The 16524-nt window shown below is 38.1% G+C and overlaps 1 protein-coding gene across 1 annotated transcript; it reads left to right on the forward strand.

The window, feature by feature from the left end:
- The first annotated feature begins 10665 nt into the window (after window positions 1-10665).
- LOC113462724 (receptor-like serine/threonine-protein kinase SD1-8) lies at window positions 10666-16257 on the forward strand. Its single transcript, XM_089931078.1, has 7 exons — window positions 10666-11990; window positions 12859-12978; window positions 13055-13218; window positions 13379-13589; window positions 15185-15422; window positions 15499-15649; window positions 15738-16257. Exons 1-7 carry the CDS (start codon window positions 10697-10699, stop codon window positions 16044-16046), a joined length of 2487 nt encoding a protein of 828 aa, XP_089787204.1. The 5' UTR covers window positions 10666-10696; the 3' UTR covers window positions 16047-16257.
- Window positions 16258-16524: the final 267 nt, after the last annotated feature.

Below are 16524 nucleotides of genomic sequence, written 5' to 3' on the forward strand. Positions count from 1 at the left end.
AGTAAGTAAAGGCTGAAATAATGAGTTTGGTTCCCTTACAAAGTAGCCTTAAGCCTCTCTAAGACATCTTTTCTTATTAAAAAAAATTCTCTCCAAGTTTTCACCTAACTCTTCTCCTTATTTATAAAAAATAAAAAGTAAATTCGAATATATTAAGCCTAAGGCCCTTCCTAACTAAAATGGACTAGTATTGGAAGACAATTTATTTCGACTAATATTGAAGTAGAAAATAAAGATAAATTAGAAATAGAATTTTAGTACAAAATAGACAAACAAAGGACCTCTCTGTCTCTCTTTATATATATATATATATGATTGGAATTTGATTGCATATCTTAAAGAAAGGTCTTAGCTTCTACTCTTTGATTCAAAGCAGATTTCATACAAAGATGAAAGAAAGGAAGAGGTAAATTTAGTCTATCTATTTTTAGGAGAGATTTTTATTTTTTTAAGGAAATAAGACTGAATTATTACGTATTTGGATCAAAGATTAGTCCGTTACTTTGGATTTATTTGATTCGGTGTAAGTGCTCTCATTAGGAGCTTACTTAACTGAGTTGGTCTTGCCTTCGTCATCATCCATATCACATCCAAACTAGTTATAATTGGAAGTCTCGTCTTTTGTGTGCAGTTTCTTCGTCACATTATGCTCTCTCTTCCATATTTGATGAACACCATGGCGGCCCAGCCTCCCCGCAGATCATTCTTGGACTTGTCTGGCCAGTGCGGTTCGGGGAGATGATCGTCTGAAGGAGCAAGCCATGGCATTGAAGTTTTCCCATGAGAACACCGATCGATCAGCACAAAGTCACTTTCAGATAAATAATAATAATAATAATAATAATAATAATAATAATAATAATAATAAATTTAATTAATTCTAGATCGAGCTAAATTATTTATTTAATAAAATAATTAAATTTGTTTTTTAATTTTAGATTAACCTAATAAATAGATTAGGTTTGGATTGGTATATTTTTGACCAATTCTATATCCGATTTGGTCAATATTTTGTGGGCCAACCTAGCTGTCATCTCTGATAAAAAATAGGGTTTTTTGCATGGATACCCTTCTAAATATCAGATTTTGCGTGAATATCCTTCCAAAATTGATAATTGCATGTATACGTACCCTCGTAAAATACTTGTTTTGCTATTCTATCCATTTTTATTCTTATTTTTGCATATATACCCATACCATCTAACGCCGTTAAAAAATTAACGGTTTCAAATTAAAATTACTAAAATACCCTTAATGGGTAGGCGTGCAAATAGAAATTTTTATAAGGGTATACAAGCAAATAGTAACTTTACAAGGATATTCATACAATTTTCTATATTTAGAAGGGTATTTACGCAAAAAAATCTAGTAGATCGAAAGAATTTAGATAAATTAATTAATGTGATAGCCTTTATAACCTTGTATTTATTAGGAAATGTATTTTGTTCTATGACCAAAAGTCTATTTCTTTATTATGAATAAAATAAAAATATACAATAGCATTTGCAAATTGGTTGTATCTAGATTTATCTCCCGCAATTGATATGATGATAGGATTCATATCATAAGGGGAGTAGGGTTCAAACGAGTGGACAAATTGAGATTTCCAACAGAGAAATCAAGACCATCCTTGAAAAAACTGTCAATCCATCTCGAAAGAATTGGTCCCTTGGGTTAACAGATGCACTATGGGCATATCGGACGGTTTACAAAACACCAATTAGAATGTCTCCATATAAAACTGTCTATGGCAAGGCTTGTCATTTACTTGTCGAGTTAGAGTACAAGGCCTATTGGGCGATTAAAAATTTAAATTTTGATCTTGACAAAGCGGGAGAACATAAGAAGCTTCAACTCGATGAGCTTGAAGAAATTAGAAACGATGCTTACGAGTATACCAAGAAGTACAAAGATCGCATGAAGATCTTGCATGATAAAATGATCATTTGTAAGAAATTTCACCAAGGACAAAAAGTCTTTCTATATGATTCTCGATTACATCTATTCTCTGGAAAACTCAAATCTCGCTGGACTGGCCCATACACGGTAGAGAAAGTGCATCCGCATGGTGCAGTAGTAATATGCAATACCAAGGATGGTAGGTCCTTTCAAATCAATGGACATCATTTAAAACCATACATTAAGTATTTGAGTCCAGAAGTTGAGGAGACACTTCTGACCGACCCTGTCTATCATGAATGAATTAGCATTGTCTAGCTGAAGACATAAAACTTAGCACTCTTGGGAGGCAACCTAACATGTAAATATTATAAAAAATATATATATAATAAAAAAAATTAAAAAATTAAAAAAATCAATAAATTACTAAAATGCAGGTTTGGGGATTTTTGCCCCAATTGTCAATTTACCTACCCATATTAGGTAACTTCTCCTCTGTCCTATTACTGCTTTAAATTTTCTTTAACATTGAGGACAATGTTAGATTTAGGTATGGGAGTGAGAATATTTTTAATTTTTCTAAATAAAAAAAAGGGGGGATTTTAAATTTCTAATTCAAATTCTAATCTTTTTGGCTGTACAAACTAGAAATTGCTTGACAATAGTTTTGAGTTAAGAAATATAATAACAGTTCTAGCTGGAGTTTTCGTTTCACCTGTCTCCTGCTAACATGATGGAATATGATTTAGCACTTACACGTAAGCACATGAATAGTGGGGTATGTAAACTTGCAACTAATGTGAATACTTCTAATCTTCTGGATAATTTAAAGTTATGTGTGTAATGAACACCAAATAATAATAATAATAATAATAATAATAAAAGATAAAATAAAATGAGTTTATCGTAAGTCTTCTCGCTGAGTAACCAGGCCTCTTGCTTGGCAAGCAGCGAGTATTCGTGTAAAAAGATAAGGATGGCTGAGATTAAACTCTGAGTGACTAATTTGACTTTGGAGCCTAGTTGACTTGAGTTATTAAGCCTATTAAGGTGTCTTTACACCTAGTGCCCTGAGCCATCTGAATCGGGAGTCATTGGCCTAATACTCGCTACATGGGTTAGCTAGAAGGTTTAATAAGGCTAGATATTGCACAAGTCATTCTTTTTAGTATTCAGTGTGATTTAAAAAATAATAATAAATAAATAAATCTAAGATCTTTATTATCATTTAACTATAGAAAGTCTTGAAAATTGGAGTGATCATGTTGGAAGTAAGTGAAAGCCACTCATTTATATGATACTATCTTGCACCTCACTACATTCTTGACTTGTTAGCAGATAGATGGGGTGTAATGAAACTTGAGTTAGAGCCTGTTTAAATATGATAGCAAAAAGTCTCTATTATCCTTGCAATTTTAGTTTCATACAGTAATACTTGTTCAAATTTCGAGTTAAAAATTGGAAATTCCTGACTGATTAAATTTGTGGGTAACTTTACTGCAAACCCTCACGAGACAACACTCGTCTACTAGGGTAACCTAGGGGTTTAAAGGCTTGTTGCACATGCTAAGTGTAATCGTAATGCTATACGAAAGTAAGTATTTATCTTAGGTAATGTATATATATAATAATAATTAATGCTTTTGCACTCTCATTTCTGCACTAAATTGCTAGAGATTAGCAATAAGCTGGTTGGGGATGTGATGAGAGCACAAAAGTGCAATCGTCATACTATTTTAATTAGTATTATAGCTAATCATTAATAATAAAATTAACTAATTAACGTTGTATTTGTGTTTGAGTGCAAGTAATCCAAGAAACCCAATAACATTGGGTTTGAGCCCAACTGTAATTCCAGCATGCCAGCCAACAACAGCCCAAACAGTGCGGGCCCAATCTTGCCATGATCTGATTAAGCACATTTGCACCCAAAAATCCGAGCCCGCGTGCGATCTCCCAGTGATCCTTGCGGATTAGCATCCGCACTCTTCCAGAATAGAGATGTCCACTCTCACTTCATCACAAAGAAAAAGAACTTTTTAAATCCCATGAAGAATAGCTGAAAAGACTATTCCTGAAATTATTATTCATGCTGAAAACATTGGTCTTCTTCTTCCTCCCGCAGTACATCACGACCGTCCATCTTCCAGATCAAATCCCGCAGCCCCCAGTCCGTGATCAACGTGCCAGCAACAACCGCGTCCCAATCCACCGCGTCGCAGCCAGCGTCCCAGCCGGCGTTACAACCTTCCGCATCAGCGTCATTCGCATGCCAGCCCCATCTCAGAGCCGTATTGAACGATGATTGTGCGTCTCAGCCAGCCCTTCCCTCTCGTGCCAGCCAGCATACCATTCCGGCACATCTCAGCGTGCCAGCCCAGCTGCAAGGCATCTCTAGATCCTCCGCAATCACCGTGCTTCCCAGCTGCCATTCCGAGCGATTCAAGCATCCAACCCACATCCCCCCTGCGTCCATGCCACGTCGCCGATCGCCTTCCATTCCATGTGTGATCTTAGAGGATCTACTCCTCCAACAAAGATTTTGCAATCAATCCTTTCCATCTTTCAGCCTCCCGAGTTCGTGATCAGTCAAAAATCCCAGCATCCGTTGATTCAGGCCCTGTTTGGGGGAGCTTTTGGAAGGCCAAAAAGTACTTTCTGGCCCTCCAAAAGTACTTTTAGATAAAAAATGGTGTTTGGTAAAATTTTCGAAAAGCTGTTTCAGCTTTTGCGGAAAGCTGAAAACAGATTTTGGGGAGAAGCTCCAATTTGGAGCTTTTCAAAAATGCTGTTTTCAGCTTTGTCGGAAAGCTATATTTTTGACAAAAATGCCCATATTAAAATATAATAATCACATAGTTTGTTTCTTTATAAATCTAAAAATCTGCTGGAGCCAAGAACCCCAACCGTCGGATTTTCTTCCACAAGAAAAATTGTTAGAGAGATAAATGGTCATTCAGAGGATAAAAAATTAATTTACACTAATAATTAAAATATTTTATATCTTTATTATTGTATTATACTATAAATATAATATTATATTATATTATATCATAATACATTAATATGTTATTTTAAATAATTTAATATTATGTTATATTATGAAAAATTAATTTATACTAATAATCATAATATTTTTATACTTTTATTATTGTATTATACTATAAATATAATATTATAATATGTTAGATCATAATACATTAATATGTTATGTTAAATAATTTAATATTATGTTATATTATGAAAAATTAATTTATACTAATAATTATAATATTTTATACCTTTATTATTATATTATACTATAAATATTATATTATATTACATTACATCATAATACATTAATATGTTATTTTAAATAATTTAATATTATGTTATATTATGAAAAAATAATTTATACTAATAATTATAATATTTTATATCTTTATTATTGTATTATACTATAAATATAATATATATATTTTACATTATATCATAATATATTAATATGTTATGTTAAATAATTTAATATTATGTTACATTATCAAAAATTAATTTACTCTAATAATTATATTACTATTATGCTATATTATAATAATATTATTTTATATTACAATATTATTCTACTATATCATATATTTATGTATTAATATATGTTATATTTTATTATATTCTGTTGTAAAATACTATGCAATGTTCTTTATGATAATTTTGTTATATAAAAGTATTTTTTCGGTCTGTTTACCAAACATATGTTAAAGTAACACAGCACTTTATAAATGTAGTTACCGAACAGCAAACAGCTTTTTATAACAGCTCTACTTCAGACAGCTCTATTTCCAACAGCTCTATTTCAAACAGCTCTATTGCCCACAGCTCCCCCAAACAGGGCCTCAGCCGCTTCCGTCAGTGACGCACCGGAATCCCAGCCGTGATCCACTTCTTCCACGCCCGATTTCAAGCCTCCCAACGCATTCACAGCAGCATTTCCTCCTCCGTTTCAGCATCACCAACACATGCAATCTCCCGTGATCCCAGCAATCCCATGATCTCCGTCCGTTGCAGCTCTGCATCCAGACATCCCGCATCCGCACCGGATCTCTTCCATGATCAGCTCCTCCATCAGGGTATCCATCACCGGCTTCAAAGGGTGGGGGTGATCTATAAAAGAGGAGGAGGAGAGGGAAGAAAAGGGGAGGTCGGTTTGGCCACGAAACAGGGGAGGTGGTCAGCTGGTTCAAGAGGGGAAGAAAGGAGAGCTCGGTTTGGGAGAGAAAGAAGCTCTGTTTTCCGAGAAGAAGAAATTAAATTATATATTTTATTCTCTCTTTTAGTGTTCCAACGAGAAAAATTACTTGTTCCTTTTATTTCATTTGTTTTTATTTGATGTTCTTGTAATCAATTTTTTTTTTATGAAATCCATCAATTTTCTTTTATGAAATCCGTATTCTAGGTTCAGTTTAATGTTTGCTTTATATACAATCTATTAATTTTCTTTTATGCAATCCGTGCTCTAGGTTTAGTTTAATCTCTGCAATTTATTTTATGTATTCTGAAATTCTTAGTTTTAAGATAATTCTAAAATTAATCTTTGCTATTCGACTGGCGATTTTAATTCATATTCTGTCTTTAGAAATCGCCCCTACTCCGCATCCAATTTCAATTGCAAAGTTTTCTTTCCTCCCTTTGTTTATTTTCAATTAAAAAACATTCAACATTCTCAAAGTAATATTTTTCCTCCATCATTCAAAAATCGATTTCGAATCCAAGTGAACGTTTTAATTTTTATGTAACTCCAATCGCCTTCCTGTGGATCGACCTCTTACGACCACTATTCTTCGAGTAGAAAAGTTAAGAGTATAATTAATTTAAATTTTGTTTGTCGGTTCTAACGACAATCTATTTAGCATATTTTTAGGTAAATAGGAATTGGACAAAACACACACACACACACACATATATATATATATATATATATAGGTTTTTGGTGTGCGAGAAATTTAGAGATAGTATAGTATATCTAATAGCTAGATCATTGATGTGAGACCTCCACCGTCCGATCTATGACCTAACGGAATTTTAGTGGAGAACAATTCGAATATAGCCAAGTTTCTCTCTTTCTCTCGTAAAACGGTATGCTACTCGGAATAGATCGATTGCGCCGATCCATAGTCCAGAATAAACATCAAACACAAAATAATATTTGCAGAGAATTGAGAGGAGAAAATTAGAGTGGAAAAAAAAATAGGAAAGTAAATAAATATATTCAAAAGTAAATAGAGACCGAAATAATGAGTTCAAAATCTAGTTTAATTTAAAAGTTAATTTTGATGGCTGTGTAATGGATGATAAGGCTGTAGTAGGTTATGCTATTCATGTTCACAATGGTCGGTTGATATCAGCAGCAAACAAACTAGTTTGAAAAATCTCAGTATCTTATGCAGAGCTTCTTGCAGCATGGTATGATATTCACACATCCATATACACTTATGAAACTTTGCAGGTGTGGGCTGAAGGAGATTCATCTACTATTATCTCCTGGCTCAATTCATCTTATTCCAAAGTGCAGGTTAACCTAGTTTTGAAGGATATTTGGCAGTGGAAGTCTATTGCTACAAATTTCCAAGCCTCGATCCTATGTGTTTCGGCAGCTAATCAAGCAGCTGATTGGATTGCCGCTCAGCCAATCAGATCTCATGAGGTTTCATACCAGGACTATCTCTCAGCTCCAGCAGGATCCACAATAAAATTCAGTTGGATTTCGAAGAAGAAAACAGCATCTCGGATTCACTATTTTTTGCAGAAGGTGTGGGGAAAGTTTCCAAGCGAAGACATTTGCTTCAATTAATCTGCAAAAAGTATCAGACTTGCTCTGGAGTCTAAGCAGGTTACTGTCGAGAATGGCTTGATGGTCAATGCAAGGAATTTGGGTACCCCTGGTGTGAGGACCGGCCCATTCAACAGCCCATACCCAGTTGGGCCTATGGGCCAACCCAATGTAGCCCGCTATTTGGAGGCTGCCACCTCCTCCTTTGGGGAGGTCCTGCTGTCAATAGAGGAGAGGGACAGCTCGCTGATCGGAGGGACAGCTGCCGGCAGCGTGAGAAGTTACCACCGCTTAAGAGCACTATCTGCAGGACGTCACCGCACCCTTCCTTATTCCTGAGGGGGAACTCCTTGAACCGACAACGGAGACACCAGAGCAGGGGACGTTGCAGCCATTTCCAGGGTAAGGTAGACCTTAATCCTTTATTTTTTTGATAATGGAAAGAAAGAAAGGAAGAAGGAAGGGAGAGCCTACCGGTGTTCTCGGCCGCGGATCCGGCGCGGTGAGCTTGGCTGCAGCCGTGGTCGCAGCCGTCGACGGCCGGAGGCCCTTCCTCCCCTCCCTCGGGCTCGGCCGGGGACGCCATGGGCTCGGCCGCAGGCGTCGGCCGCAAGTGCCGCCGGCCGTGACTCAGTCCCTCCCGAGTTCGCCTTCCTCCCGTCGCGGGAGGAGATAAGGGGAAGGAAATGAGGGATCGGGAAAAGAGAGAAGAGAGGAGAAGAGAAAAAGAGAAGAAAAGGGAACGGGAACTCACCGGTTCGTCGTCGCGCGCGGCAGCCACCGGCTTCGGCCGCGAGCGCCGCCGGCACGAGGTTACGGGCGTCGAGCGTCGGCCGCGAGTGCGGCCGAGGGCGCTGCGGGCTTCGGCCGCGGGAGTCGGTCACGGGAGCCGGCCGGCCATGGCTCGACCCCTCCTGAGCTCACCCTCCTCTCTTCGCGGTGGAAGGAAGAGAGGAGTCGGGAGAAGCTTCGGGAAGGAGAAGAAGAAAAGAGAAAGAAAGAAGAAGAAAAGAAGAAAAAAGATAAAAATAAAAATAAATAGAGAATAAATGGATTTTAGTTCAAATATTCAGATGGGACTTAAGATGTATTCAAGTTTAATTCGAAGTTTTAAATTGTAAAATAATAAAAAATATATTTTTTAACTATTTAATAGGTATAGAGAATTTGTCAGGACAAGATTAAAGTTTCGAAAGCGAACAGAGATAAGTGATCCTGCACAAATCTTATTAATTGCAAATTACTGTTTAAGTTGTAAGTATGAAATGATAGTATTTGATATGGTGTATTTTTCCAAAATAAGGATCAAGCATATGATTACATGTGATTCATGAATTTGGTTAAATAGCATTTCTTCTTGAATATATGATTGGATATGAATTATAATTGTGATATATTGTATGAAAATGATATTTGAAACATGATCATGAGGTGCGTTCCAGAGCCTGGGCATATGAGACGAGTGTTTCCAAATCCTGCAGATGTGTTTTGGGAAGAAGCAAAAAAATGGTGAGGAGTTAAGTGCGGCGCATGCGTGCGCTTACGGACCTCGGAACCGGCCAACATCTGGCAGGGGAGCCCTGTGTTCCCCCTCATATGGGCCCGATGGTCACGTGCCCCATGCAGGCGGGCAGTGACATTTATGAACTTGCCTGGCCAAAGCATGCATTGTTTTATGATGAGTTTTTGAGTATATCCTTTATGAAATATTGTATTTGGCTATAACTGCTATCTCCTTAAACGATGCAAATCATATGAATTCTTATGTTTGATCTAGTAAGATAGTACATGGTCACTTGCGGAGCCACATAGCTCATATATATTCTCTGTTGTTTTTCTTTTAGATATATAGGTGCTAGGAGCAGAGAGCCAGAAGACTTTTGGATGGGGAAATTCGTTTCGGATGCATAAATTTAGGGCTATGTACTGCTCTATTTTGGAAGAAATACTTTATAAATAAAATGACCATTTTGTTTATGAATTATTAGTAATGAGGTTTCATATTATTGCAGGCAGTAGCTTGTAGTAGCACGGCCGTGTTGCGGACCTGATCCGGGGCGTGACGGTTCCCACCAATGAGTTCCTGTCTGCGGGCGCCCTTTTCCTCTAAAATAAATAGCAGGAGCTGGATTGCCCACGTGTTTACATGCCAGTTTGCCGAAAGCTACTATATTTTTGATCAATTTAATAAATAGATTAAGTTTGAATTGATATATTTTAAATCTATTCGATATTCGATTCGGTCAATTTTGTCGGGCCGAACGCAGCTGTCAGCCCTAATAAAAAAAACATTACGTGTCGAGAGATTTGCCCCTCGTGTCTCATCAAATTTAAGTGAGAAAACGATACATAACCTAATTATAATTGTGTCCCCAGCTCCACCCAAAACCAGCTTAGTTATGATAATCTCTGACTGACACCCAAAACCAGCTAACAGCAAAGGTGCAGTGTTGAGCCAATCTCCCCATCCACGCCGCCGGTCCCAAGCCCGCCTCGGAAGAACTTTGTCTCTAGGTCTAATTCATGCATCTTCTCCAAGATTCCTGATACAATGCATATGTAATAAGCCCTATGCATTCATTACCACTCAATCATACATGGACGACCTTGATCAGTCGCCTACGCAGAGCCGATCCGTAGTCCCCTTCAAAACTCCACAATAATTGATGTTAATGCGAAGCCAGAATACATAATTCCCACCACTAGCATAAAATCGCTTGTACATGTAGGCTTGCTTGGTGAAGGGGCAGGGGAGCCTACGGGCGCTCCACATGAATCGCAAGTGCACCTTGAACGCGAGAACTGGCGTCTGACTTATTGACGCATGACAGGTATGAATGTCAAGAAATGGTTGGTTAGTCCGAAGAAAGTTAGGGCTATGCTTCTGCTTTTACGATAGGTGTTGCGTCATCGGAGAATTGACAGATGAGTTCGGCTTGTATCTTTCCCGCGAAAGAATAAAAGCCGTATTGAGTCTGCAACCTTTTCCTCGATATGGAGCTGTTTGGAAAGATGTGCCGGCTCCCTGCAGCCCTACTCTTTCTCTCCTTGATCCTTTCCTCTCTCTTCTCTCTCTCTATTGGAGGCGACATCCTGACTCCAAACCAGCACCTCCGCGATGACCAAATCCTGATCTCAGCCGGGAAGAGATTCACCTTAGGCTTCTTCAGCCCTGTCAACACTAACAATCGTTATGTCGGCATATGGTACAGGGTCTCACCTCGTACCATCGTGTGGGTTGCCAATCGCCAGCATCCGATCTCCGAGCGCAACGGTAGCCTGTCAATCACCGCCAATGGAACTCTCATCATCACCGACCAGAACTCCAAACCCATCTGGTCCTCGGGCTCGTCGGGCCTCGTCAGTCCTGTCGCGCAACTCTTAGATGATGGCAATTTCATCGTTAAAGAGGCTAAGGGCGACAATAATATTGTTCCAGGGAGGCTTGTATGGCAGAGCTTCGACTATCCGACCGACACTTTGCTCCCGGGAATGAAGCTCGGGTGGAACCTAACGAGTGGCCTCAACCGTAGCCTCGCATCATGGGCCAGTCCCAGCGACCCAGCGCCGGGCCCCTACACCATGTTTCTGGATCTGCGCGGCGACCCCCAGGGAATTTTGTTGGAAGACTCAAAGCAACTGTTTCGCACCGGGCCATGGAACGGGCAAAGCTTCAGTGGCATCCCAGATATTATACGTTATAAGGTCATCATAGTGGACTTTGTCATCAAGAACGACGAGGTCTTCTTCATGTACAACACCACCAGCACGTCCATCATCGCGAGGCATACCGTGAACTACACCGGCCAGGTCCAACGCCTTATTTGGCTTAATGACAGCCAAATGTGGAGCGTCTACATGTCTAAGCCGAAGGACATATGCGATTATGTGTCACAATGCGGGGCTTACGGGGTCTGTAATCCGGACGACTCACCGGTATGTAGTTGTTTGCAGGGATTTAAGCCTAGGTCGCCGGAAAATTGGGATCTTAGAGAAGGGAAAGACGGGTGTGTGAGGATGACGGAGCTGGACTGTCGGAACGGGACTGATGGGTTTGTGACAATAGCGGAGACAAAGCTGCCGGACACATCGAGGTCGACGGTGGATAGGAGCATGGGACTGGATGAATGTAGGGCGACGTGCTTGAGGAATTGTTCATGCACGGCCTATGCTAGTGCTAATATCAATGGGTCCGGATGCATAATTTGGACGACGGAGCTCACTGATATTAGGGTGTTTACTTTTGGTGGACAGGATCTCTACGTCCGACTAGCAGCGGCCGATCTAGGTATGTACTGCTTTATCTACTGAGGTTAGCAACTGCACACTAGGAAGATTTATACCATTGGACCAATGCAAGCTGGACATCGGCAGATGTCTGCATCCCGATGCCGGTGCAGAAGCCGGTGACGGTTTGTACTGGTTCAATGGTGGACCTTGTACTCTGTAATAGGGTGTATGCAGTCCAGTTTGTACTATTTGGTGTGAGTCAGGCTTTGATTCCAATCAAAGAATAGGACAGTTTTTTTAATTTGATTCCAGTTTTTGCCCATGAATAGCTATACATAATCCAAAATATTTGATTGCTCGAGTGACTTTTTTAAATTTCATAGTTTGACTTGAATATTCTTATATTAGCAAGCTTTATTTTTTTTAAGCAATCACGATTCACATTTAAATCCTATTAGAAACTCTTTCGTTGCATTACGAGCTGTGCTCATTGTACCCATAGAATATAAATACCACATTCAAGTATTCATGGTAGGATTGGAAGTAAGTCTGGGCCATCTCGAGGTTTGTCGGGCCACAAAATTTGGATCAGGTATGGAGTAAAAATTAGAGCTCGTAGACTTTTCGCTCATCTGAAAGGAACCTTTAAGTAGGGTCGCTCAGAACACCATGCTCCAGGCTCAAATTAGAAGTTTTCAGTCTTGTCCCCATTTAAAAGTTTTGTTAAAAACCCAAACTCAAACCAACTAATTGATAACTTGGTCTAACCCATTTAAACTCGGGCTAAGCCAAGCAACCAATATTCATCCCAATTTATATGTGGAACTTCTTAAAGATCCAAAAAGAAAAAAAGAAATTCTAAAAAAACAAAAAGAAAAACAAAGGAAGATTCATCATGTACTTATAGGACGGTGCTGATGTTTTAGGCCTGGAATCAGATCATTCGCATTCACGTACCATAGCTGGGATTGTGGTGGGCTCTGTTGCGGGGATTCTGCTGCTTTCTTCAGTGGGCATTTGTGTTTGGATGAAGAGGAGAAGAACAGGTAAATTTAGTCCACCTCGCAATATGCAACCACGACATGAGTAGTGAGTACTTATTAATTGTGACTACTGCGGCAGTTTCCTTAGGTGCCATTCCCTTTGCTAGTCACCACAACAACGGATACAAGGACGGCAAGGACTGGGACCTTCCTCTATTTGATCTGGGGACAATCATTGCAGCGACGGACAACTTCTCAATCGAAAACAAGCTTGGAAAGGGTGGCTTCGGTCCCGTGTACAAGGTATTTTCATGGTTTACCAACTGAGCTTAGTAGAGTGTCACCATGTAGGTCTCAATCGACATAGGGTCCTAAATTCAGCACTCTGAATACAATGTTGCGTTCATACTGCCTCAATATTTAGTACTCTTAAGTATAGCAATGCTAAATGTGGTGATTTCAGGGAATGCTTGGGGAGGAGCAAGAAATAGCTGTGAAGAGGCTTTCAAAGACTTCGACACAGGGCGCTGATGAATTCATGAATGAAGTGATGCTGATTGCTAAGCTTCAGCACCGAAACCTAGTTCGACTTCTAGGTTGCTGCACTCAAGGAGAGGAAAGGATGCTAGTATATGAATACATGCCTAATAAAAGCTTGGACGCCTTCATCTTTGGTTAGTTAATCTTCTGTTCTCTTCCTTATCTTGGTTTCCCATTCTTGATTAGATTAAGAAAATCACAGCATAATCTATATCTTCTAAGGCCCTATTTGGGGGAGCTTTTGAAGGGGCAACAAACATTTTCTGGCGCTCCAAAAGTACTTTTAGATAAAAAATAGTGTTTGGTAAAATTTTTGAAAAGCTGTTTCAGCTTTTGGGGAGAAGCTCCAATTTAGAGCTTTCCGAAAATGCTGTTTTCAGCTTTGTCGGAAAGCTGTTTTTTTGACCAAAATACCCCATTTAAATCACACTTTTTTCATTCAAAACCCTCATCCCGCCTCTTCCTCTCTCACCCATCCTCTCCCTCTCTCTCTATCTTCTTCTTTCTCTCAACGCCGCTGCCTCTATTCCTTCTTCCTCTTCTTTTTTTCCTTCTTTTTTTTTTGTTTTGGGAGCTCATGGCTGCCCACGGTGGCAGCCACTATGCTAGCCACCATCCATGTCCGGCGACCCCTTATATTTTAATAAAATAAGATAATAAATAAATAAAATAAAGAAAAAAAATAATGAGTGAGTGGCAAATAATCTGATCTAAATAAATAAATAAAAATATTAGTAATTATTTAACCAATTTTATCATCTAGCTAGAAAATTTGTTAGAGAGATAAATGGTCATTAGAAGGATGAAAAATTAATTTACACTAATAATTATAATATTTTATATATTTATTATTATATTATACTCTAAATATAATATTATATTACATTATATCATAATACATTGATATGTTATGTTAAATATTTTAATATTATATTAAATTATTATTCTATAATATATAATGTTATAGTACTATATTATAATAATATTATATTACATCACATTAATATTATACTATATCATATATTTATATATTAATACATATTATATTTTATTATGCTCTATTGTATAATACTGGTAATGTCCTTTATGGTCATTTTGTCACATAGAGGTACTTTCTCAGTTTGTTTACCAAACAAATGTTAAAATACCACAACACTTTAAAAATGTAGTTACTAAACAGCAAACAGCTTTTTATAAACGCTCCACTTCCAAAAGCTCTACTACTAAGAGCTCTCCCAAACATAGCCTTAATGCCTAGTTTAACAGTTCAAGAAAATAGTAAGTTCAATAAATTCTAACCTTTGCCTTGAATTAATAACCCACTTTGTTGATCAAATGGAAGAGTACTGGAAATCGAAGAGAACCTTGAGGTTGTCACTCAAAGCACCATGCTCTAGGTTAAAATTAAAGTTCTTGGTTGTGATAATTAGAGAGTGGCTAGAGTGGCTGGCCTTGTGGAGGTGGCTAACTTCATAGAGCTCAAGCATGTTACAATGATTCTTCTGAATCTACCACCATACTCTAGTCAATCTTTGTAGACAAGTCGATACCAGGTTTTAACACTAACTAGTATATTTGTGTCATCGTTTCTTTAACTCTTGGGGTAAATGCATGTGTAAGCTTGCTTTATTTGCTACAATTAGAAAAAAAAATCAATCTGTGATAGACCGATATTTCATTTCTTTATTATTTGCACAAGTATGGCTAACATAAATTAAACTTTGGGCAGATAAAGATAAAGGTGTGCTACTAGATTGGCAAACCCGCTTCAACATTATAGAAGGGATTGCTCAAGGTCTTCTCTACCTACACCGAGACTCGAGATTTAGAATTATACACAGGGATCTTAAAGTTAGTAACATTCTTCTTGATAAAGATATGAATCCTAAAATATCAGACTTCGGCTTGGCAAGAATATTTCGAGAGGATGAGACAACACTAAATACTCGGAGAGTTGTGGGGACGTAGTAAGTATTATTTACCTTTCATTGTTGAGATATTTATTCTTCAAAAAAAATGTATTCATCTTAATGATAAATGCAGTGGATACATGTCTCCTGAGTATGCTATGGATGGTGTCTTCTCGGTGAAATCTGATGTATTCAGCTTTGGTGTCTTAGTACTTGAAATCATTAGCGGCAAGAAGAACAGAGGCATTTCCATATCCGAGAATGAAGGAAACCTTCTAGCACATGTAAGACTGAAAAAATAATAGTTTAATCTGTTCATATGTTCCCCTTGTTTTTCATTAAATCATGATGGTGATGTAATATTTCTTTCAGGCATGGAGTTTATGGATGCATGGTAATGGCTTCGAACTAGTAGATAAATCAATCAGCAACTCAATTTCCATGGTTGAAGCCTTGAACTCCATAAAGGTTGGCTTATTGTGTGTTCAAGAATGTCCAAAAGATAGGCCGACGATGTCCTCTGTGGTATTGATGTTGAGCAGCAAGAATGCATCCTCGACCGATCCTAAACATCCTGGTTTTTTTCCAACAAAAGCTTCCTCGAAAACCGAGTCATCAAAAAGCAAGACAAACTCAGCAAGTATAAATGAATTATCGGTTACAATAGTTGAAGGTCGATGACTATTAGATCGAGGTGGTAAAATTTTTTCATACTAGAGACAAGCTATGAAAAGTTCTTGTTCTTTCAGTGTCCATGCTTTCCTTTGAACTATCTCAAGTCCTAATCACAAGTTAGGAGTCCATTAGTGTAAATTAGTTATACTAGGTATTTTGTATAATATTTTGAAAATAATTGAAAAAACTATAAATTTAAATTGTTGTTCATCCAAAAGAAGGCAACAAAGCAGATTCTCATTTAAATCTTAAAATAGTGACCATGAGGGAGAGCTAAAATTTGTTGCTAGTTTGGATTCACTAGCTTAAAAAAGAAGCAGAATATCCTACAAATAGGGGAAATGACCATTTTCAAGATTCCTATGTATAAATGACCAACATTTCTCGGATGATTGGTTTATGTATGAAATAAAAGTGGAGAAGAGCTCGAATGGAGACGATTGACCATGAAAGGTAATGGGCCCATGGTAAGATGTAACATGGT

Source organism: Phoenix dactylifera, chromosome 1, assembly GCF_051530095.1.
Source record: "Phoenix dactylifera cultivar Ajwa chromosome 1, Ajwa_hap1_PhDact_Kaust_v1.1, whole genome shotgun sequence".
In the NCBI taxonomy this organism is placed as follows: Eukaryota; Viridiplantae; Streptophyta; class Magnoliopsida; order Arecales; family Arecaceae; genus Phoenix; species Phoenix dactylifera.